General features: G+C 37.2%; 1 protein-coding gene across 1 annotated transcript; it reads left to right on the plus strand.

Moving 5' to 3' along the window:
• The first annotated feature begins 1,445 nt into the window (after positions 1 to 1,445).
• On the plus strand, positions 1,446 to 25,639 carry LOC145785396 (CYFIP-related Rac1 interactor B-like). The gene is made up of 10 exons (XM_082597052.1): positions 1,446 to 1,543; positions 7,964 to 8,041; positions 13,988 to 14,109; positions 15,481 to 15,586; positions 19,509 to 19,645; positions 19,975 to 20,181; positions 22,379 to 22,458; positions 22,924 to 23,050; positions 23,593 to 23,750; positions 24,558 to 25,639. Exons 2-9 carry the CDS (start codon positions 7,972 to 7,974, stop codon positions 23,731 to 23,733), a joined length of 990 nt encoding a protein of 329 aa, XP_082453178.1. The 5' UTR covers positions 1,446 to 1,543; positions 7,964 to 7,971; the 3' UTR covers positions 23,734 to 23,750; positions 24,558 to 25,639.

Consider the following 25,639-nt stretch of genomic DNA (forward strand, 5'->3'; position numbering starts at 1 on the left):
ATGCCCAGGAATGTTGCCGCCTCTCTGAAGGCTGTATATGAGCGCGATTGCTGACTAACAGCGTCCGCTACACACTTCAATGTTTAATTTTAAAGCCGATAAAAAATGCAATGGAGTAAATTTATTTTTAGTAAAAATCACTGTCTGGCAATGGTAAAGATCTTCTTTTTGAAAAGACATACTTCGGTGAGTTGAGGTCTTGGAAAAAATAAAACGGGGCAAAGTGTTGAGAAAATTCATTTGTTGTCGTCTGGCAGCACTCCCTTGTGGGTTGCTTGTTGATTTTGGAAAAACCTAGAACATCACACAACTAAGGCAAAAGAGAAAATTGAATTGAGTCCTGTCTTTGTCATGAGTTGCCAAGGTGGGTGGGGGGGACTTATATACCAGTCCCAGGTATACAAGTCCCCCACCCCCCTTGGTAACTCATGACAAAGACAGGACTCAATGAACATGGCTCTTTCGCCTTAGTTGTGTGCTGTTCTAGGCGTTACCATTGATTTTCACCTGAGAATTTTAAGCACTTAAGCAGCATGAGTGATGACTGAGCTTTCTATTTCCGTCTTGCCTAGCTGTTACTGTAGTTAATAAAAGTTACAATAAATGGAAAGCATTAACCAATAACATGTCTTGAGGTTTATATGCATCTTTAGTTCCCAAATTGCTGTATAATCCTGTATCACAATATGCATAAAAGAAACTGATTATAAGTTATTATGAATTTTAACTTATGCAGTAGTTATAGGTACGGGTAGTGATGCACCAGAGGCAGGATGTTCTGGCCAGAGAATGTCAACTCTGGCCTTTGTTGATGATTGCAGTATCGTTGACAGAGTGGTCCAGAGGGTATTTTTGGACCCGGGATGATTTTAAGAGCTGTAACCATTTTAAGGAGCCTGGGAACTTGAAGAAACCACCTCATACCGGTATTTGTTGGATATGGTGTGGCTTTCTTAAAAGCATCTAAAGTTGGGATCTGAGAGTCTCATTGATACTGGGCCCAAATTATCCTATCAACAGCCATGGTTGTTGGTAGGTGCAACCTATTTCATCTCCTGAACACTTCGTCCTCTGAAAAGAGCCGGAGTTGCCGAAACTGTTGACCACTCTAAGTATCTTGAAATTACTGTAATAGTTGATAAACCAAATTTCGAGTTACCTGTAGGGTTATTTTGATAAACTGAACCTCAATTTCGGGTTAGGGTTATCATATTAAGATTGTAGTCCCTCAATTACAAATGATCACGATCACAAGTTTTTCACTCAGAGTGTACCGGTAGTTTCATGGGAAGGATTGGGTATGCTCAGCTTAAGGACAGGTAATTCATGGCCGCAGAGGCTATGTATAATATTTTAGTAACTGTGCTTTTCACTTAATGGGAAAACATTTTTTGACTAATTGACGATTTTCTTTATTAAATAATGATTTTAAGCTTTTTGCATCAGTGGTAATAACACAATAAGAAGTATTTTTTGAAACAAATCAACTTAAAAATTGAAAGATTTCTGAACGAGGATTTTATCAAGTTGTTGTTACAATAAGGTAAGTTTTTACACTTATTACTTTTTCTCACTTGATGTAGTACGGTATATAAAGTTATTTAAGTTTCCAACAGTGTTTTGTTAATGTGGAAACTGCAATGTTTTTCCACACGTTGCTTGAATATGTTTTCAGCTTTACTGTTGTGATTTAGCATGCAGCATTTCATAACTGACTTAATTATAACTCTTGTCAATGAAATTTTAGAATAAGTTTGTAAATTTTTCTAGAAAAACTTTTTTCAACTTTATGCATAATAGGCCTATTGATTTTTACACCCAATGTAATTTTACTTTGTTTGGTATATATGTCTTTTTTTTCTTTCACTTTCTGTTTTATTATCACAGCTCACATTTTCATTCTTTCCACCTACTCAGCCTATTATGTCCTTTTTTTCCCATGTCTTATAGCCAGGGTTCTTTGATTTAAATCAATGATCAAACAATATATAGAAATGAAAAAAATCAGTCAAAAATATCATTGATATTTTTTGAAGATATGGTGGTAAAAGGCTATTTTTGAATGAGAGTAAGAACTAATACAGCAATGAACTTTGCTGGGAACATTAATCCTAGCACTTTGTGAGAAGTGCGTAGCTGTTGTGCTAAAACTGGGCATTTTGAACCAGGGCGGTGCAGTTGGGTGCACATTTTACGACTCCGACTCCTTGGTTTATGAACTCATCTTGATGAGATGAGTTCTGACCTCAATCCCAATGATTAAATGGGAAGCGGCACAAATAATAAATATAATCAAATAATTAATGGTTCAAAAATAAACTTCCCATTAAAATAATACCCCCTTCCCTATTAAATAACAATAAAAATCTGTTTAACTATTTAAAAAAATCCAATTTAATTTTTAAAAAATAGCCTATAATTTTTTTTTGATTTTTTTAAAAAAAGTATCATGATTTTTTCAACCCTGCTTGTAGCTTCACCATAAATAAAAAAAGCACTGTATTAGTCTACTGTTTTTGCTATTGTACCTTGAGTTGAATAGCCTATACAGGGCTATTCTGAAATATATAATATGATACTTGATTGGTTGTAAACATTTTTTAGTAATCCCCATGCCCGGTTAATTAAAGTTGCTGTATTGTTGCAATCAAGTATTTGCAAAAGGCCTAGTAATTAAACATAGTTTTGCAATTATGTTTGCTCTTAAGCTTCCCTGTTTCATCATTACAGAACTACGGTACTGGTTAGGCTGGGCCAAAAAAAACAAGTTGTTCAGAATTTAATGTAAGTTTCCTAAAAGTTGTGAGTGAGTGTCAGAAACACAAAAATGTAAATTTGATAAAAAAAAATTAACGTCTTACGGTAAGACAGTCCGTTACCGTGGAAACCATTACCGACAACTATACAAAATGCCTAAAATAATGATTCATCACGCTTTGAATGACCCACAGAGATGCTGCTGGTACCAAATGATGCAGAATTGAAAGCCAAAAATGATATGACAACTAGACAGTGGTGTGATACAATTAAATAAAAAATATTTGCAAAAAAGTCATTTTTGTTTCGGATTTTGTGTATAAAATTCAAACTTTCTGTAATAAAAGGCATATTTATTTTCTAATTGCTGGGCCTCATTTCTAAAGGCATGAATACCAAAACCAAGACCTTGCTGTGGCTCTTTGACAAGTGTCCCACCATCTTCACTCTTCAGTGTACCAGGAAATAGAGCTTGACCGATATCACTTTTTCAGGCCAATATCGATATGATATACATCAACTACGAAAAATTTGTTACCAAAGTTATTAAACAACAAACCAGTCCGTGAAAGTTTATGCATTGGTTGCTTTAATAGAAAAACCATTCTTAACATTAATCACAAAAAAAACACCAATCAAAACAGAAACAACCAAATGCAATACTGTTTTGGGTTCAAATCAATAATCAAAGTTCAACAGTTTCAAATTGTAGTTCAAAAAACATAGTTTCTCAGCATTAATGCCAAGAAGAGAACATCTTTTGTCATCGTAAATCAGTCCAACAGGACAGGAGTTTCTGCTAGGATTTGCACAAAGACCGGTGTCACCGCCACTAGCCCGATAAACAGAAGCTCAAATACAGCAATTGGAGCGGGAACTCTAACCAGGCAGCACCAACTAAATAGGCAGCTAGAAGAGCGTCCTTCCATGTGCACAAAACAAGACATTCGAAAGCATAGCCTACCCACGTACTGCGTGCAAAAATGGATTGTGTGCAGCCGCGTGCACATAATTAAAACAAGAGAGTTTATTAAATCGGCAAAAAATAGCCGACACAATATATCGGTCGAGCTCTACCAGGAAACCATGCATTCACTGGCCCTTATCCACCAAACTGGGGAACAGGTTCTTCTTCAGTACCGTACCATGGGTATCATAAACATTAAACAACTGTAGCAAGCCAGCCATCTTCAGTCTAGTGCATTGGATATCGCCAGACTTGTAACAAAGGACTTGCAAGACTGGTGGGTAAATACTGGTATTACCCTTAAATCGTGGCAAGCGATAGAGCAGATGATCCTTACAGTTATTGAGGAGTACAAACTAAGGAAGAGTAAGAGGAATAGGACAACAGATACAGAGACCAAAAAAGGGAGGAGTTTTTGGCAAACACGAGGCAGACATTTTGGACTGGAGACAGAGTTTGGTAGAAGTCTTCTGCAACTGGCATCTAGACACCACATCCATGAGTTGATTAGGGGGCATCTTGCTCAATTGTGTATGGACCAACCACAGGACCCAATAAACAGCTGTTTAAGCGACTGGTCAACAATTGGAGCGAATTGAACCACAACAACTACACATTGGTCGAGGTGACTACTCCATAAAGAGAGTTGACAGGCTATATCATACCTACATAACATCATCACCTTTCTTCAGACATGGATCAAGAACAGCACCAAGGAGACACTTCGACATGACTACCTGGAGCTGGCAGAACTGCCACTGCTATTTCTTGGAGGGACCGTCCCTGCCAGTCGAAGATCCATCACCATCAAAACGCCTGGGGCATTCCACCACGCCCGTTGGATTAGCAAGACTTTGTACACGTTTAAGGTGGCACTCTTCCGATACCAGCTTGGGGATGTATATGCACCCGAAGAATTGGAAGACATCACCAGTCTTGCTGTAATCTTGGCAATCTTCTACACGAATGCATGGTTAACGTGCACGAGTGCTGCTGATGCACCATCGAATGACCTGGCACTAATGAAGAACCTCCTCAAGGCAGAGGCCAGTATCAGCATGGACCCAATGAAGTGGCCTGCCAAATTTCTCTCCTTTGTTGTTCTGGCCAGACAGAAGCTACAAAACCATATGTGGTATCTCTCAGAGAGATTGGTCTCTTTGGCACTGTTCTCGGAACGTAATCATCTGACAAACAGACGATGAGAAAGGCTATGCTGATTGCTGAGGTACCATGACGCGACAGACAGTACACAGACAAGAAAACATGAGATTCCAGCCTCACATCAATTGGGCACAAAAGCCCTCAAAGACTTCATTGGACATGACTCTTGGAGCATGTTTGAGCTCTTGAATATAGACTCCAGCTTTGTCAAGCTTCCTATTGCACAATGGACCACCTCAGACAACTACCGTCATGGCAAAAAAGTTGTGGCCAACCTCCCTATTGTCAATGACGCAGCAAAGCGGGCACTAGGACTCGCCACAGATTTGAACACAAATAAAGCCTCCAAATATGAAGAGCTGCTCCGCTCCAGGCACTATACAGAGTTGTGGTGTCCGAGAGAAGGTGCATGGACAGGCAACGTCAACTGATGTTGTGACTAAAAAGTCACTGGCCTCCGTTTTGTACGGGACTAATATGAAAGTTTATTGTATGAGTGTGTACTGATGTTACTTGGAAGTAATTGACTTCCATTGGTAGATTTCGAGATAACTAATTTTCATTTTGTTCAATAATTGATCATAAATGTGAAGAAAATATGATTTTTTTATTTAAAAGTGGAATTAATTGTTTCATAGACATCGTGTATGTTCCATGCTCTTTGGCTGTCTTTTCTGCATATTTTAGTACCAAAAGGAGCCCTGACAGTCATTCACAGCCTGAAAAATCACCAATTTAGTCAATTTGTTGTCTTGCCGGAAACGGTTGCTATGGTAACCGACTGTCTGACCGTAAGATGTCATTAAAAAATAAAAATTTTATCATGGGTTTGCTCCTGATACCCATTCACAACTTTTAGGTGACTTACAACCTTGTAGAATAAATTCTTAAAAATAACCCCTTTTTTGGCCCAGTCTAGTACTGGTATATACTTTGCTTAATTTGATTGTTTCTCTCTTTCGCATTTTATGACTAATCAAGGATTTTTTATTGTTTTGAAGTTTCATAGCTTATTAACAGAGGTGGGCACTGGGCACCCGCTACTTTTAAAGTAGTGCACTACCCGCTACCACTACTTGTACCAAAATAGCGCGCGCTACCGCTACCCGCTACCAATTTAGAAAAGTAGCGCGCTACCCGCTACCGCTACTCGGACAAAAGTAGCGCACGCTACCGTTACTTTTGTCTAAAATGACACTAGGAAACACTCTTCAAGTCCCTAGTGACGCAAAAATGACCTTGAAACGAATATTATCATTCGTTTACACTGTCATTTTAACGTCGTTATAGAAAACACATTCTAAGGGAAATTTATTGTTGCGCATCTTTCAAAAACACAAGCATTTCAAAATTAGAGTCACTAAGTCCTGCTCGCTTTGGCTTGAGCACATCTTTTCCAACAGAGAAAAGTCTCTCCACCGCAGCACTGGAAGGAATGAGGGTGTTGTATTTAATGAACAGATGTTTTAACTCGGTATTCGAAAAGCTCAAGGACTTGCTCCTGTCCGTTAAAAAGGCGTCCACAATATTGCTGTTTCCTTTTGCACCGACGTTTCAAGGGATGGCGCCAACACACCAAAAAATTCATTCTCAAAATTCATAATTTTCTCGGTATCAACCTGGCTTGATGTCTCCCGCAACAGTCGAATTACATCTGTCTTGACTTTTTCTCGCAGTGCGTCAGCATCATCCGTGGAAACGTAATGCAGAAATTGTAGCCATGACGTCTTGAAGGAGGGATGAAGACATAATGCCATAACGCATTTCATGTCGAAGCACTTGTTGAATCGTTTCTTCACTCCTTCAAGAACTTTCACTCTCAACTCCTCACAGGTCACAAGATCACTGATCTCGGTCAACTTCTTTGCGCAAATTGTAATGGTTGGAAGCAAGACTCCGTAATACGACTTGGACTCGCCCTGGAGAATGTCTAAAGCCTGGCAGATAGGCTTCATCACACGAAGATATTTGCCGAAAAGACCGAAACTTTGCAACCAAACCGGTTATACAGCTGCTTGACCACGCCAGTGTTGCCAAAAAACGAGTATTTTTTTCACTTTCAATTAAAAAGTAGCGGGTAGCGGGAGTGCGATTGAAAAAAGTATCGCCTCTCCCGCTACCGCTACTTTGGAAAAAAATAGCGCCACTACTGCAGCCGCTACTCCAACTAAAAAGTAGTGCCGCTATCGCTACTTTTACCAAAAAAGTAGCGCCGCTACAAAAGTAGCGCGCTACTGCCCACCTCTGCTTATTAATCACAGCAGCAACAGCATTGTAATTTTGTACAAAAAGTCACAATTTTATGTGGAGCTGTATGAATATGCGACTTATACGTGTGTGTGTGTGGTTAGCTTGTATTTTATGTAAATAAATGAACATTTCAAAACATGTACCGGTATTACTATATATATACCATAAATTATATAAATACATGTATGTATATTGTATATATAGTTATGTACCTTATTAACTTGGTCGTAAATGACTTCAAATGACTTCCAAGTTGAATGATGCAATTCACGTGGCGTACCATATATTGTTTGCCACATTGCTTGAGCAAGTAGGCTAGTGTACATGCTCAATTGCTCATTCATTGTCGCACTTAAGCCACCTTCTGACCATTCTTATAAGACAACGATTAGTCGATTATTCAAAGTTGCCAAATTCAATATTGTTGCTTATGCTTATGATTTTGCAAAAAAAAAAATTGTCGGAGAAAAACATAACGTGCTCTCGATTAACAGCTTTCCTTAATGGACAACTGATATGTTAAGAGCTTTGTGGCAGAGTTAGTAGTGTGGTGCTGATGTGGCCAGTTTCAGGGTTGAAGCACATATTAAATGTTTATTGCTGTCAATTCTTTCTACACTCATGATACTCATCTGTAGATTGTGAAACACATTATGTTTCATTAAGTGCCAGTGCAGTCTGAGAAAGAAACGTTTTTTACCATACTCTTATTTATGGTTGTTGCAAATTATTATCCATTTCTTCACTGTTTTCATAATATATAAATCTGTGCTTTTTGCCAATTTATTTATTGTTTCATCATTTTCCTGATGCTTTGTTTCTTAGGTACCGAAATGGGAAATTTGCTGCGTGTTCTTCAGTGTAAAGAAGTGGCACTTGAAGATTTCTTTCTTGACTTTGAAAGTATGTTTCTTTGCATCATATGTTTAACTTTTGTCCTAAAATCACAAAAATATTTACGAATTACGATATGCCTTTTTGAAATGTCAATATTCGTTTAAGATGTTTCTCAAGAAGCTCAATCAATCAAGCATACACTATATACACTGTAGCTTCAAATCAAAAGTGGGAAAAGGTAACTGGAAAAGGCGAACTGGTACTAAGACACGTGCTCAAATGGGCAACCTATCTAATACAGAAGCAATCACTAAAAAAAATCAATACTTTTTTCTTCTAAAAGTCTAAATCTTAAAATAATTTGGCCAGGCTATCACTCACAACAGTATTTCAATAAAATTAGATGTGCAACATAAAATTCATTGAAATATTGTTGTGAGTGATAGCCTGGCAAATGGTTTTAAGATACCGGTATTGACTTTAAGAAAAAAATGATAGCTTTGTTTTCTTTCTATATTATATGTATATTGTAGCTTGTGTCATTAAAAAGTTGACATGTCATTTAATGTATGTATAATTGTATATTTTGTCATAATTTTATAAATGTAAACAATATAAAATATTACATATTGTTGGAAACACCATATTTTGATTAGTCTTACCTGTTGCTGTAGTTTTGCTAGGCAATTACAAATATTGAACAATAGGCATACGAAGCCGAGCAACGTGACCAAGTTTAACATCTTCAAGTTTATTACATTTACATAAACATAAAACTACGCAACAAATTAAGTATCGAACGTTTTCGACATCACAAAATGTCCTCTTCAGGAATAATATACATACAAATTAACTACATCTGAAAAAAATACAATGGTTAACTAAATCTATAAACAGAAAAAGACAAAAACTGCACAGTACTTCTGACTAGCTCAAACTCAACGATATAGGTTCCACGAGAATCAAAGGTAACTGCATCAAAAGGTGTTAAACAGATCACATGATATGGTAGAAAGGCAAGGTGCGAAAAAACTAATTTTAAAATACAGAGAGCAAGAAAGATGAGCCGCAAGCATACAATTGTCTGTTCAAAAGTGGATTGTGACGTTTTATGTACAAGGCTTCCAAGATCTTAGTTTGATACTCAATACCAGTGGTTCCCAACTCATGGGTCGCGACCCAAAGTTGGGTCGCCTGATAATTTTTTTAGGTTGCTTGTTTTTCAGGCATATTGTGTCTTGGGCGAAAAAAATAACAATAAAAAAAATTTAAAACGTCAAGAGATCGATCACAAAACTGGAAAATATAAACACCAGTCATGAAGCGTTTCATGTCGAGACATCGGAAAGCTTTGTAGCATGATCGTAGTGCAAGAAGTTTTAACAATTTTCGCTTTTATTATTGTTATTATTATTATTAGGCTAAATGTAAACCCAACAAAAATTTCAGACTCAAACATAAATTAACTTGACAAAGTTACGGGATATATATTGTATCGTGCACTATATGTCACGAACGCTATGTCGGACAAACTATGACAAAGTTTTCCACGTTGAACCACGCATAGTCTGGTGTGGTAAAACGCATCAAAGACAAAGCCCCAAGTGCTGTATGGACTTATTGCTTTCTCCACAGAGAGGCCTTTGCTGCAAAAAAGCTGCCTCAGAAGAGCTGCACGAAGTGTTGAATGATGTGAAGTGTGTAAACTTCATCAAAACAAGTCCACTAAATCGGCATTTGTTTTCGTCTTTGTGGATTCTGATTATCAAGCATTGCTGTTGCACACAGAAGTACGATAGTTGTCACGAAGTCGTGTCCTGAAGCGAGTTTGTAATTTGCGGGAGGAGATTGCTATCTTCCTGAGGCAACAGAACTGTGTGAGATTAGCCGAGAAGTTTTTGCAAGATTTCAAGGCAACAGTTGCTTACCTTGCCGATATATTTGACTCTCTAAATTCTCTAAATTTATATATGCAAGGCAACGGTTTTACGGTGATTGATCGCGCCGCAAAAGTTTCTGCTTAACACAAAAACTCATATTCTGGAAAAGTAATGTCACCAGAGATGAGTACGATATATTTCCTCAGCTAACGTAATATATCTGTGGAAATGAAGTTGATATTAAGCAAACGATAATTAGACACCTGGAACAGTTTGCCAAAAATTTTGTGCACTACTATGGAGAATCTCTAACACTTAATAACCAAAATGATTGGATAAATATTTGATCCATTTGTTGAAAAAGATCTGCCTCAACTTTTCATCCATGTTGCTGAACAGTTTATGGACATAACGACAGAAGTAGCAAACCGTATCTCTTTTGCGTCCTTCAAAGACAAATACCCCAAAGATTCTGCAAACATCCACTTTTGGGCTTCCATGTACAAAGTGTATCCCACAGTTTCACAATTAGGGATTCAAAAACAAATTCCATTTGCAACAACTTGGCTTTGAAAGATTGGATTTAGCGCCATGTGTGTATTGAAAACTGAACAGCGAAACCGGCTGGAAGTTAAAGCCGACATGCGGCTATGCCTAAGCAAAATAACGCCTCGATTTCAAAAACTTACTGACAGCAAGCCAGCACAGCTATCTCATTAGTGATTTGATAAACATATTATTTTCGAAAAAAGTTACTGCTTTTGTAGTGCTGTTTGTTTGCAACACAATCTTGTATGGCTTTTAAAATATTACGACAATTTGCTTGGGTCGCAAGATTTTACCAAACTGAATTTTTTAAAAAAATGGGTCGCCTTAAAAACGAGTTGGGAACCACTGCTCAATACTCATGCACTGGCATGATCAATTATTGATCATGTCTAGAGGCAGGTCTGAGTATCAAACTAAGATCTTGGAAGCCTTGTACATAAAACGTCACAATCCACTTTTGAACAGACAATTGTATGCTTGCGGCTCGTCTTTCTTGCTCTCTGTATTTTAAAATTAGTTTTTTCGTACCTTGCCTTTCTACCATATCATGTGATCTGTTTAACACCTTTTGATGCAGTTACCTTTGATTCTTGTGGAACCTATATCGTTGAGTTTGAGCTAGTCAGAAGTACTGTGCAGTTTTTGTCTTTTTCTGTTTATAGATTTAGTTAACCATTGTATTTTTTTCAGATGTAGTTAATTTGTATGTATATTATTCCTGAAGAGGACATTTTGTGATGTCGAAAACGTTCGATACTTAATTTGTTGCGTAGTTTTATGTTTATGTAAATGTAATAAACTTGAAGATGTTAAACTTGATCACGTTGCTCGGCTTTGTATGCCTATGGTTCAACAAGACAAACCCTCTACCGAAGCTCTATAATTACAAATATGAAAACAATTCAGTGTTTTCTAAACCAGTTGTATATATATTATATATATACTGAATTTAGAACAATTGAGTTTTTTAACATACTCAATGCTCATGTTTGCAGAAATCTATATATAAACCTTGTTTATAATTATCATGCAATGTATGTTCTCACTGCTATTTTCTCGCACTAAGAACAGTGCTTTCAATAAGCCTGGCTATGACACCATTAATCATCTAATATCAATATGAACGACTACCAACAGAAATACATGTGAAAATGCATGGTAATGGTTCAAATGTTAGATCTTAATACGCAATAGATGCAATTACCGATCACTGTTTTCTGTGGAATGGACATTCTTTTATAATAATGCTTCCACAATCGCATGATGGATCGTTAGTGGTGATGTTTCTTCGTTAACTTATAAAAATACACCATCCTACATTGGAACAAGTCTTCATGACGCGGTTCACATGACTTCAACCCAAGTGACGCGATCGTTCGTCAGCCACCATATCCGAATGTTGCAAGGGCGCAATGATTTTAACCAAATGGCGTGACACTTATATTTTTCTGAACGTTATTAATTTTTAAAGGTAAATGTGGTCCCATACTCAGTTATTGATCTTCGAGGATTGAGAAGATATTATGAGGTTCTCATCACACTAAGCAGTAAGCAGCTAAGCACTCCACACTATAATGACAGTGGGGTGATCATTTCCTTTCTCACTGTTGCCTTTCCTTCAGCAACTGCGCTCACCCAATTCATTTCACCCTGGATAGATATGAGTGGTGTTTATCAAAAACCGGCTGAAGCCGGATGTCGAACCTAGTGTTAAATATTTAGTAACTTGTTAATATAGAAAAATTAGATTATAATACTTATTACCGTACCAAAAGGTAATGGGAGTCCCATGCTTGAAAACACGGAATGGCCCGTTTCGGCTAGTATGATTTGGCTAGTCCGATTCGGCTGTTTCCCTATTCGGCTAGTTCCCTATTCGGCTACAGTTTTGAATTGTATTTTGTATTTTATTCCACAATATCGTTTCTTTTGCATTCCGACAAAGAAAAATAAATTGAAATGAAATTTAGCGCAAAATGTTTGAACTATTAATTTGAAATGTTTGCTCACATCAAATCGACAATCATGTATCCTGCGTCACCTTCTGTATGCAAACTTACAATATATTAAAATCCTCAACTATTACAAAATTATATACCAGATTTGTTGCCGCACAAGTGTGGATGCGAGCCTTGCATTTTTCATCACGTCAAGAACAACGCCTGCATTTCTTAAGCCTGTCTGCACTATATTGAGCTATTTGAAACATGTAGCCATCATGTAGAAACACCTCACCTTTGCGTTGCGTACTACTGTAATCGATTCCTCTGCCATGATAAAGTAACATCAACTGGGTCATGTAACGCCGAAACCCAGGTTTATTCTAAACTGCCACTTAGGTTTTAACTTCATCTTTTATAACAAACGCTATTAGGCAACTGTCTTTTTTTCGTTGACGCGTTTTCGCTGAGACTTTCTCTCATTAACCTCTATTGTTAATCATGAAAAATGTTATTTTGATGTAAAACACTTATTTTGAACGAACCCAGACAACAAAATTCGTCGTTTTTTCATTGTAAATTCGTCAACAAAATTCGTCGTTCAATCAATGTAAAAACGACGGATTTTGCCGTCTGGGAAGGCACTCAAAGGTAAACACTGGATAAAGTGCAAGGATGCAAAAGAAACGATATTGTGGACTAAAATACAAAATTCTCTAAATAAACAGAAGAATCGGACATACATCTCTCTGTTATCATTTTTAATGTAAAAATTCCTTTTTGTGGTCCCTTTGTTAGGAACAAATCCAAACTGTGCTGTTGAAATTTCCGATTTTAGTTTTGGTTTCAATCTCATCATCATGATTCGGAGTAAGATCTTTGTTAGATGATTCACAAGGCTAATTGTTCTGTGGAGTGAGCATTCTGTTGCTCCGGTTTTTCTTTGGTAAAGTTATGAATATGGAACATACTTTATCACTAATAAATATGATTTAAGTGGTTAGGGCTAAACCCCACTTATCTATTTAACTGATTGTTTTGTGACAACATTTATCTTTTGTTTTTGTTAATATCTATCCATGCAAGATTGCAAGTGTTTGATCAGCTACGCAAAGTCTCTCCAGTTACTTAAATGGTGATTTATGAAGTTGGGGTGTTGGTTGCTGCTTTAATAGACTTCTTTTCCTGTTGCGGGCTTTTGCAAAGATGCCATAACTGTCGATGTACCAGGAAGTCACATCATAGAATTAGTGACACCAGATCTAGAGTTCACTTCTACCATTACAGGAAGTGGCATGTTTTGGTATTGGAACCAGGCTGTAAAAGTTTGACTTTCAACGCTTGTTTCTTGTTGCTAAATCAACATCTCTAAATCACAGTATCACTTCAGTATGATCAAGATTTTACAGTTATGTCTCAATGCGTATTTATTCTATAGGGTTGACAACAGATCGAACGAAGAAATTAAATTTACTATTTTGCATCTTAAAACCTTTTATCGTTCATTTTTCATGGTTGAATTAAAAAAAACGCGTGTTTTTTAGTACCTGCTTCTTTTATTGTTGCAAGCTTCATCAGACGATTTGTTTACAATTACAAGCAAATTTTCAACAACCAATACTATTTATTCTACCATTTTGTAGATGCTCGACCCTCTGAAGAAGAGAAAGAAGTTTATGAGAAAGTTTCACATGTTTTATCCTTCGCACCTGGAATTATCACAGAATTGAAATCATATAAGGGCGCTGGTGAAGAAATAAGGATTGTGAGTAGTGAGCGTTATAGTTTCTGCATTAGTCTACTTTTCTAGTCATTTTGTGAGTTGAAGACGGACAATGAGCGCAATAACACTAATCTACGACATGTTTATCTCTATTCTTCCTTCGCCAACTGCATAATACTGTATATTCTCCCCCCCCCCCCCCCCCCCCAAAAAAAAACGTTCTGCAGTAAACCACTTGTTCTGTCTCTAAAAACCCAGCTGGAGAAATTAGTTTTTTTTATGTTAAATGAACGTCGGCAGACGTTGAATCCATGTGAAAGTGACCAATCTTCCGAGCTGAGAGAAACTGAAATGGTTTTAATGCAATAATCGATGTATTTATGTGGACTTTTGTGAGATAATATTTACCGTCTACAAACAACGACTATGAGTTCTAAATCCAGCAGCATAGAGCTTGTAATAAGAAAACACATTATGTCTTGCTTCCTGCACAAGACGCAGCATTCTTTAGTTATGTACACATGCTAAAATAACAATAGCTTTCTAAAAATTGACGCGTTTTTAGTTGATTGAGGCACAGCTGCTGTATTGTAGATTTGGTAGCCTAAAATGGGCATGCTTTGGAAGGTCTTGTGTTGGCAAATATATCATGCTTGGTATACTATAGCACGATTCCACGAGCTGATTGTTTTTATCACTGAATGTCAAATACGTGGAAACAGATGCAACGTTTTATATTTTCTTCCAACCAGTTTCAACCGGTTACTCTTTGATACATGGTTGACAGTTTTTCATTTTGCGAAAGGTCCTTTTAAGTTGTGTAAAATGAGAAAAATTTTATATTTTACAAATGTGTTAAACATCAGGTATGGTGCACATTGCACATGCCTCGAATTTATACTTGATTGCAGAAAGCTCAGTGTACCGACGACTTAAAGTCATTTCGTCATCGATACTCCGCAGCTGAAGTTACATTGAATCTATTTCCTTCAATCTTTTGCAGCCAATAACAAACTGACTCAAACCGGTTGTCATACCCAACGTACTAAAAACCACTGAAGCTTACTTCCCACTAACGTAGGCAGCTGCTCTATTAGCTGCTGTATCGTTGAAACTCGATTCGACTTCAGCTGAGCGACAAAATGTGCATATTAAGTCAATTACTGTGATTAAAAAGCTCTTGTTTTCTAACTGGAAACCCTCATTCAAAAGAACGATTGTGCTTTCCACAATGTGCAGTCCACCCAAAATTTGCACCCTTCATTAACTTATTGGCTTTAAGCCTGTCCCAGGCTTAACTAAGGTGGCCATTCTGTAGTAGATGGATTATAATTATGCAGCGTAGCCTATATAATATTTAATTTTTCAACCAGTTGTGTTCTTTTCAAAATTACATCAAAATTGATGTTGCAGGCTATATCCAACCCATCAAATCAAGAAAAGCAAGCTGACACATGGCATGCAATCATTCCTCTCGTTAAACAACTTAAAGAATTTTTTGAATTTTCTAAACATCTACGTAAGTTGGTGTTGTTGTTTTTTTGTTTTTTTTGTAGCTTGCAAGTAGGCCTACATCTACACCCAGTCATCTAAGTTGCCAATTTATTTTTAGCAACGTTGAAACGGTGTAGATTAACAACTTTTGTTGACTAGGTCGCCTATGCCCTATTCTGTATATATAGTGTTGTACGTACACACAACACAGTTGCCGGTTTGTTTTAAAATACCTTATGAATCATTCATCGGGCAGCCCGTGTTGCTTCTTTTAGGAAGTAACTGTTTTGCTGTTTTTACTTCGTTTCAGGTTTCGCTTTCTGAGATACAGATTAAGAGCATGTCCAACTAAAAACAAACTTTAACGTTCAGTGACATCGATATGATGCAAAAAAGGCAACTGCTGTCTAGAAAAGCTTTGGTTCAAACAATCACTATAAATTTTATTTTATTTTGTAATTGGAGGAACAAGTTGTATGTTAGCAATGCCACTAGACATTGTTTCACTCATCAGCTTAGTACTTTTCTGCGTAAAGATCTATGTCGTGCAGACATTTCAATAACAATTTTTTCAGTAGAATGATATTTTGTAACGTTGACACCCTGTCTTGATAATTTTTTTGTTCATGGATTGAAAATACGTGCCACCAGTTTGGTGCGCGCCAATTTTGTAGCTTTTTTAGCATCTGCGGTAGACTCTTAAACTGTTAGGAATATAAATGTGCATTTGTGGGTTGCAAAATGTCCAAACTCTAGTATCATAGCCGATGCGGCCTTTGATGAAGTATTTTACTGGATGCTCAATTCATTAATTTATCAAGTGTTCACCACATGTCGTGCAGTATCCCAAAGTTTTTTTTGTTGGCTAATTGATTTATTTTGAAAATTGGGTAGAAATGTGCTCAAACGCTAGCGCATCCCTGTTGTAAACTCATTTCGATTTTGTCACCTTTTTCCGTTTATTCCGCTCCTGGTATGTCGCTTCCAACTGGTACCTTCCTTATTGTACATTAAGGGGAAAAAAATGAAAGTAAGTGATCAAAAATTATCTACTGTGAAGCTTAATTTAATTCATGAAATGATAAGGAGAAACTCATTGGCTTATTGCACTTGTGGTACAATTCAACCCCTGTATTTAAATGAGAATTGAGAACGTGTGTTACTCTTTGGTTAGGCAAAATGATTTGCATCACAAGCTAGTGCACTGCTCTGAAAGAAATGTCACTTGGTGTCTGTCCGATGTGTAGCTTGATTTTCATCCTATATTTACAAACAAAGCAAAATTTTGGCGAACGATATGTGAAAGCAACGTTCTGCGATGTTTAAAGCCGATTTCATATTTGCTGGTTACGTTTGATTTTTTTTATATTGAGAGAGCGAGATCATTGACCGAAACCGACTTTCCAGCCGCTTGAGCACTCGGCCATGAGCTTTTTACGTAGATGAATATCAGTGCATTCAGTGGTACCGCAAATGTACTTCTCAGCTTTACCAATCATTCAGTATCACACAGATTTTAAAATCGTCTCATACTTTCATTCCATTTTGTTCTCATACTTTTGCAACTGTAAGCTAACACTTCTTTCATCTGCAGCTCGGGCAAAATTTCTTGGAGTCAGGTTTCCACTTCAGAGCACAGTATAAAGCTTGTTATTACTTATTATGTAAAGATTCGTCCTATATTGAGAGCCTGTACACGCCTATGTTAACACGCACCGGAAGTGGGGGTGTTGTACAAACCTGATAAATATCTCTTAACTTGTGAAACAAGTCATCAATATCTACAGTCTTTATTATTATTTTTATAGAAGTGAACGCTAAAAGAGAGTGTTACTAAAATATTAGTTGATATATCAGACTTAATAACGAAGCCAGTTGCTAAAATTCAACGAAAAACCTTTTTTTGTCTGCTCGCAGTTGTGAACCTGCGCACGTTGATAAAATTACCAGTGTAGCTAAGTGCTGTATGTCTTTGTTAATCTTTTAATTCCATACAATTTCTTTTTTCTCAGCTAACAAATTTAGCATTTTTTTTACATTAATTTAACGTGTGCAGACGTTTATCATGACGTTTTTCTGCAGACGTTCACCGCTTTTATGTGCCGAAATAGAATTTGATCAAATGATGTTGGGGTGTGCCGTATAATAATGGTTACACGGCAAAGATTTCTGGTTTAATTTTTGTCAAACTTTTCATTACACCAATCTGCTCCGTGTTTCGATCTTTTACAACTCTAATATCACCTCACTGCTCATGTAATTGACGTACGGTACGTATTTTGGCAGAATTTTAATTTAGCCTGCAACTTTTGCTCAAAAAAGATAAATTTCAACAGGACAAACCTGGCGCTTGAGACGATATGTGGTGTTTAGCAACTTCAACGATTTTAGTGATTTTTGTTCACATCTTGTGCATTGCCGGTTATGCGTAAGAGAAGTCGTGTCGCTTACGCAAACGCATATGATTACTGTTTATTTAGTCACATTCATTCGAGAATTCAATATACGTCCACTTGAAGAATCGCTAAGTAATTTTCCATGACCTTATCTATTATGAGATGTGTTTTTTTTAGCATAGACATGCCCACGTTGTAATTATCTTTGTTGCAGCTGATTTTTATTTTTCACCCACACATGATCGTATGATGATTGCTGGCGTGCAGCTGTGCAGAGCAAAACAAAGTTGCCCTTATTGGGATGCGGGCTAATCCTAGTTGTTTCATCGGACGCCTACTATGCCGTTCGTATAGGAATGTGATATAGCCAGGGCTTCCATCGATTTGCATTCAAAAATTAGTATAAAACAATGAAAACTATTAATACTACGAAAAGTGCTCAATGCTAAGCAAAAAAGCAAAGCAGAGCGAATTAAATCAAATATAGTTACAGCCTGTTTCACTTATACGGATCATCAGAAGTTCTTATTCAAATAGAATCAAAATTAGTATTATATATACGAAGTAAAACACAATATTTTTCTGCACGTCAGCGCATTTGTAAAATCATTCACTACCGTACCATATTTTCTAGAAACTTTTTGCTCTTAGAGGTTTCTCTGTTATCTCAAAGCAGCTGCAGTCAGAGGCTCCTTTTACTTGCAGCAGAGAATGAACTGTCCTTTCATAATATGAGAAGACTATGAATTGACACCAACAAATGAGGTTGCTTTAAGTTACCCACCTATAATGTCAAAAAGGCATTTGAGCATTGTAGAAAAAAAACGTAGTATTGACAACACTGACGCTATTGCTGAAAATAAGATAAAACAAGGACGAAAGTCAAAAATATGGACATTTTCTTTGAAATTAAGAACAGTAATACAGGCCTCTAAGCTCCCGGTGGCTCGAGCCGCCGAGAAGTCGTCAAAGGTCAAATGGCCTCCGAAATTACCACGCCGGTCGCCGGTAGACCATGTTTGATCGCCAGCTTCCACACGCCAACATTTCTCCACCCGTTGGTATTTGAAACTCCTCACTCGCCAACGAGAAATTGCTGATATTGCTGATGCAAGTTTCACGAAACATCTGAGCGTCGACCGGTAAACATTTGAAGACCAGCTGTACATCTGCTTTAGAAGTAGCCCAATTGCATTTAAATACAACTGCAAATTCGTTTCAGAGCCTTGTTTGTGTTGTTTTTACCTGTGTAAATGCAAAAGTACAATATCAATTAATGTATTTTTAAAAACACGGATTTTTCATTTTGGCTGCTGGGCCCGAAAATTTGACCGTCGGAAAGAAGTTCATATTGGCTATGTTTGGTCGCCGGAAAAATAAAGGAGCTTAGAGGTGTGGTAACATTTTCAGTGACATTTTCAGTCATAACATTTTCTGAGAAACAGTGTCTATGTCAATGCACTTTTTCAGAAATGTTTTGCGATGTTCTTTGAGTTTTGTATGTTATGCTGTATATCAAGCATCGCTCAAATAAGTTTAATTCAATTTCAGAAAAATGTGTTCAAGATTTATTACGAGCGTTAACATGCCAACCACTGTCTCCACTGCAACACTTGGAAAGCCAGCAAGCTTTAGCTAAGCAGTTCGCAGAGATTTTACATTTCACCCTCAAGTTTGATGATCTGAAGGTGAAGCAACACGTAATATCAACATAAAAATGAGAAAATATTAAATGTTTTTTGAGTCTACTAAATTATTGTTGTGCTTTGTTGAGATTAATTGTGTCTTCCGATATTTATCTCAAGTCTTCATTTAAACAGTTTCTTGATATCGTTATCTATCTTTTTAATATGGAGCATCACCGAAACGATTAAAGGGTTGTGGTACTATAAAATCTTGTAGGCTACTTCATAATAATCACTCACCCAGCAAAGTTATATAAACGTCTACAGACATAGAATCAATGTAAAAAAATGGACCACTTTGCTCACCAAGTAATTATATTTCAACCTCGCAGATGAACAATCCTGCCATCCAAAACGACTTCTCCTACTTCAGGAGGACGATGTCCAGGAGAGGCATGAACAGCTCTGCTGGAGGAATAGACTATGACGAGGGACGATGTGTGTCCACTGAGATGGCGAATGAAATGTCACTTTTCTATGCTGAGGCTACACCGATGCTGAAGACTCTCAGTGATGCCACCACTCGCTTTGTACAAGAGGTTAGTAGACAACTTTTGATTTCTCTTTTACGAGATTGTTCTTTAAAACTGTTCAGTTGTCGAAGGGTTTTGATTTTGTACAACTTTGTTATAGTAAATCGACCCGGTCCATCAATGCGTTGAGTTCAGGAAGAGTAGAACATTTTAGTACTAAAATTCTCAAAGTTAGGGTATTTTTGAAAATTTTTTACCCAGAGTCACTTTTGGAAGTTTAAGGGTCTGCAGACTTAACAGTTTTTCACGTGAATTCTTGACCACAAAAACGTCGGGAACTCCTGTAGCAACTAAAGTGGTCAACATACCATATTAGAGATTATTAAAGTGTGTGCTGTTTTTTTTTTCACCAAAAGAAACGATCAATGACTTACAGTAATATTGGGATCTAGCACTGGCTGTTGAGCCATCCAATATAACATTTGTTTTTTGCATGACATGCTTACGTTTATGGCTTTTCGGTAAGTTTGAATGGAGTTTCTAATTGTTTATAATGGTGGCACAATTCCAAGGTGATTGTTGGAGAAAAATTTCTAAACTTGACTCTTAGGACCACGTTATTTCTTTTTCAATTAAAAACAGCGTTTCCTCGATCCCTTTATAAAACCGTTTGGAAGTCACTCAACGTTTATTTGCGAAAAAATGAAATGTACTCCAAATTTGTCATTTTATTTGGTTAGCAATAATATTTCTACCGTATCTCTCACTAGAGCAGGGGTCACCAACTGGTGGGCCGCATGCGGCCCGCCACGCTGTTATGTGTGGCCCGCGGAAGGTATCAGTGTACAAGCATAACCAAAAATACTTTTCTTGAGGAGTTAAAGAGCATGAAGGCAAAAATACTTTCCAGGAAGCATATTTTTGCTTTGCATACGATTCCACCGACCGACCAATCAGATTATAGTTCTAGGTGGGGGTTGCTCAAAGTTATTCCAATGCGATGTCCAGCCACACTGTCCCAGTGGTTGATTAAAACGTCTGTTTTCGAATTTCTAAATTGTCTGTCAGCATAGGGTTGCTTATATTAAGTTAGTAAATGTCATGTAAACACTAGTGTGCGTTTCACCGTTATTGTGTTTCATAAGCAGTGTTCCCTTTATGCAAGTTTTTGTTGGCAAAATAGGTCGGTGTGCCAATTCAAATTTTAATAAATTGGCAAAATATTATGTATAATTTTAAAGATTTTTCTGGTATTATGAAAATATTTAGCTTATAGTACTGCAAAATGTTGTTAATCAACAATTCTTTCCATGCTGATAAGCACCGCAAGTGACAGTTGTCTAATAATCAAAGAAAGACGGTGTTATAGACTCTCACAAAAAAGATGAAAAACAAACTCATTGGTTTTTTAGAGGGAAGACTGTTCATGAATTACGATAGAAACGTTTTTTCGTTGATTTTCACAAGCGTTTGTTTCATGGTGCTTGGTTTCTTTTTCCCTGTTATTGGAGCCTATTTTTCGCTGATATGTTTGCAGGTCACTATTGTTGCCTGCATTGCGATGTGTCAAACATTTCCTTGCTTACTGAAACTGTTAATTGCAAGATATCTTTTGTGCAGCGAAATGACAACACCACTCTTGCTTGGCGATGAATATTCTGATGAAACCGCTCGCCTCGCTATAAGTGCGCAAAACAAGTGGCCTCGTATATTAGGCATTGTTAAAAAAGTCTAAAGTGTTGTAAAAGGAGCTGGCCTGGCAGTAGCGTTGTTCGATTAATTTTGTTGCTGCGGTATTCTAACATAAATATGAACAACATGTAGCGCTGGATGCTGGGTACGAAATGCGTTCTTTTCTAGCATAAGAGTCAGCCTACCTAACATTTTATTAGTGCGGCCCGCCACAGTTCTCCTTAGTGCCAAAGTGGCCCGCATGCAAAAAAGGTTGGTGACCCCTGCACTAGAGTATAGACAATAGATATCTTTTCTCAGCGAGTCGAAAAGTGAAAGCACCGGGTAGCTTACGTATTTCTATTGACAATACTCGATAACAAAGTGTTGTTTTGAAATTATTTCCTTGTTCGATATGAAAAAAGTATTCTAATTTCAACAACATACTCCACTGTGTCAAGGATCAAAAGAAAATGTAGCTTTGTTTGTTATCTGACCAACGTGACCGGGGTTGAATGTGCAGCGTTTGTATGACGCAGGCAAAGGAATTTGTGTCACTCACATTGTTGGACATCGTTTGTTTTTTTGTTAGAATGACGACGTTGAGACTGACAGGACCTTGGAGGTGCTAAGCACAATGGCCAATATTTGCAAAGCTATGCTTGAAAATCCGTAAGCATTTCAATTCTTGTTCGCTTATCAATCGCATCTCGGACAGCAACCAGTCGTTTTTTACATTAATTCAATGTCTGCAGACGTTGAATCAATGTAAAAAACGACTAATTTGCTGTCGGAGATGCTTCTTTGCCGTCCACTGTCACTTCATCTGTAGAACTTCAACATTAACCTTGGATAGGAAAAAAAGTGCATTCTCATATTTTTATGTTTGTGCAATGTCAAGACAAATATTTACAATATATTTATTACACAAATTACAAGAACAAAAAACGACCATGCGCTTTTAACTTTTTGGATGAGGTCACCACTTTTAGTCATGACAGTGGATGTGAATTAAAAGAGATAAAAGAAAGAGGATAGTTTGATCTTATGGGAAGATATTTTAATGACATGAGATAATAATTTGATGACTGCTTCTTAATTGTTCTTTGATCAAATCTCAACTTCCACTTCTTCCAGGAATGACTCCAGGTTCCAGATGGGAGTCGACACTGTGTCTTTCTGCGTCCAAGTTATGGTCGGAGTCATCATCCTCTACGATCACGTGCACAGAGACGGCGCGTTTGCCAAAGGATCAAAGATTGATGTGAGTTTTTCATTTTACCCTTTTCGGGTACCAATAAGATTGTTGCTTTGTTTGTATCCACATTTGCTGTCAAAACAAAATGTCTTCTTCACATTACGGATTTTTATACGATTGGAAATGCGGTTTTCATCTGCATCCTTTCAATTCAAAGCCTTAAATTTCGATAAACAGCCCACAATTTAAAGATTCTTTGTTACACAGAAATAAAATATCGTAAGAAATGTTAATGTCTAATTATTCTCTGTGGATCTGAACTAGATAGCCTACTGTGTGTCTTATCCATTACTAAGCTGTCATATTGCTTCCGTATCATCTAAGTCATGTAACCTACTACTTGTCTTGTATATTGCAATTACGTGTAGCTTATTTTACCACCAGTTCACATGATAATGGACAATATTTGGTTCTGTATATGCAATATACATTACAGATACCAGCCAGATACCAGCCAGGTAATACGTTTTATATCACTGTTCATTCATCTCAATGTTGCTCACAAATGATCACTGTTGCTCACAAATGATCACTGTTGCATTGCACAGATCAAAGGTTCTATCAAAGTGATAAAGGACCAGGGTGGCAAAGTCAAGGTAAAGACTCTTCTCAACGCCCTCCGGTACACGACGAAGCACTTGAACGATGAGGCTACACCAAAGTCTTATCATAAAATGCTGGAAGCATAAGCTTTTCTGTACGAAAAGTAGGTTATTTTTGCATTTGAAGTCTGTGTAGTATCTCGGTTTGTAACAGGTAAGGGTGGTTTTACTTTGATCGGTGGTAATGGGTGGTACAATGTCAGTGTGATACAGAGCAAGCAGAGGTGCAAAAAGTTTTCTCAAAAGTGCAAAACTCAAAATGTAAAACCAGCTCATGGTTCACTCTGCAAGTGTTTCAAAAACTTCTGAGATAGCAAATGTGGTTCCTTTCACATCAAGGTTAAAAGAATCAATTTTGTCAGCTGGGTAATCTTTGCCAAACCATGGCTCAGAAAGCTCTTGCGCACTATCGTTTGCAAGACATATGTTTACGTCTTAACGAGCTATATCCACAAGCCTTGCCCACGGGCAAACTGGAGGCCGCTGTATTTTCGATTTCCAACATTAGGCGGAATTTACTTTATATATCTCTGAAATGATACTTTTGAGAACCCAAATTGACAAAACGCGATCACTAAAACTCAGATCACTGCAAAATTCATAATTTTATGTTAAAAATTGTTTCCAGATGCTTTTTTGGATTTCTAGCACAAGTGCCAAAATCTAGTCCTTTATTTGTATGGCAACAATAGCAAAAAAGGAACTTAAAATCACATAAAGTACATATTTATTAACTACAACTCAAACTATCAACTTATTCCATCGGTTTTGACTACTATCAAGCGTAGCAGATCGGTCTACAGTAAAATTTGAAGCTTGCACGTTGGCATGGAATGTGTATACAGGTTGCCATGCCATTTAGTCATTAATCTCATTCATCATTGCTTTAACTTTCACTTTATTATTTTCAGAGTATAGCCAACCACGACCGGCCAAACCGAAATAGAAGCGTACTTTTGATCCTTGACAGCACAGACTGCTGTCTTTTATCCCATAAGCATTCAGTTAGGTTGCTTGCTGATTTGTTTATTGCGACTTTTAACGGAAAATGCTATTTATGTGTCTTGATTCCTGTCATACCGCAGTCACAATTGCGTCGCAGCCTAACCACGGTAATTTTCCGTTGGTTTAACGTCTAGGAAGCGTTTTAATCGATCGAAAATTTTCTGTTTTGGTTGGTGTAATGCCCTACCCACAGACAGCAAGTCAACCGTTTTTCTACATTGATTCAACGTGTGCAGATGTTCAATCAATGCAAAAAATGGTTGATTTGCTGTCTGGTATAGCCAATCATTGTTGACTGAGCAGTGATTTTTTTGTTCAATGTTTTTTTCTATATTCCACGTTTTTTCAACAGTGTCGGTTGCCGCAAAGGTGTTTCCAACATGGAAAAGCTAATCGTTTTTGTCAAACGCCAAAACCACTCAGTGCAATTCTTTGAGCATTTTTAGATTCATAAAACCTGTTTAAAATTTTTCCAATTTTTATACAGCTTAAAAGTTTTAAATCACGTCACAGTTTTCTTATCTTGTATAGGCTCTATAAAACTAGTGTAAATATTATAATTTTTAAGGTTTTTATGTAAAATTAATCATGTTTTTATGTAACGAAAATAGGGGTGTTCAATTTCGATTTTCGATTCGATTTCGATTAAGGTGATATTCGAAATTCGTTTTTCGTATCGGACATATTCGAAATTATAGCAGCCCTTACGACTGAACCGAACGCGGTTGAAAGTAACGCGAGTGGCGCAAAATCTGTCTTGTCGCATTTTGCAAGCGAAAAAAGACTTCGACGCATGCGCATCGTCGATCACGTGACTATCACACGTTCTCGCGAGTCCAACGGCCAGTCCTGCACCAGGGATGCAGGTTGGCATTTTTAATGCCAAATTTCACAAATTTCTCAAGAATGAAGATAGCTAGGTTGTGCAATAGCAGAAAGTGTAGGCTGAGCTTTGTCGCAGTTTTATCCATTTTTACCGAATCCATAG

Source organism: Aplidium turbinatum, chromosome 16 (genome assembly GCF_918807975.1).
Source record: "Aplidium turbinatum chromosome 16, kaAplTurb1.1, whole genome shotgun sequence".
NCBI lineage: Eukaryota > Metazoa > Chordata > Ascidiacea > Aplousobranchia > Polyclinidae > Aplidium > Aplidium turbinatum.

Excerpts from the sequence above, each read along its gene's own strand:
- LOC145785396 (XM_082597052.1), top strand. The coding sequence starts at position 7,972 with ATGGGAAATTTGCTGCGTGTTCTTCAGTGTAAAGAAGTGGCACTTGAA. Across the intron at positions 14,110-15,480 it reads CTGGTGAAGAAATAAGGATT|GCTATATCCAACCCATCAAA; the intron begins GTGAGTAGTGAG and ends TTGATGTTGCAG. Across the intron at positions 22,459-22,923 it reads AAAGCTATGCTTGAAAATCC|GAATGACTCCAGGTTCCAGA; the intron begins GTAAGCATTTCA and ends CACTTCTTCCAG.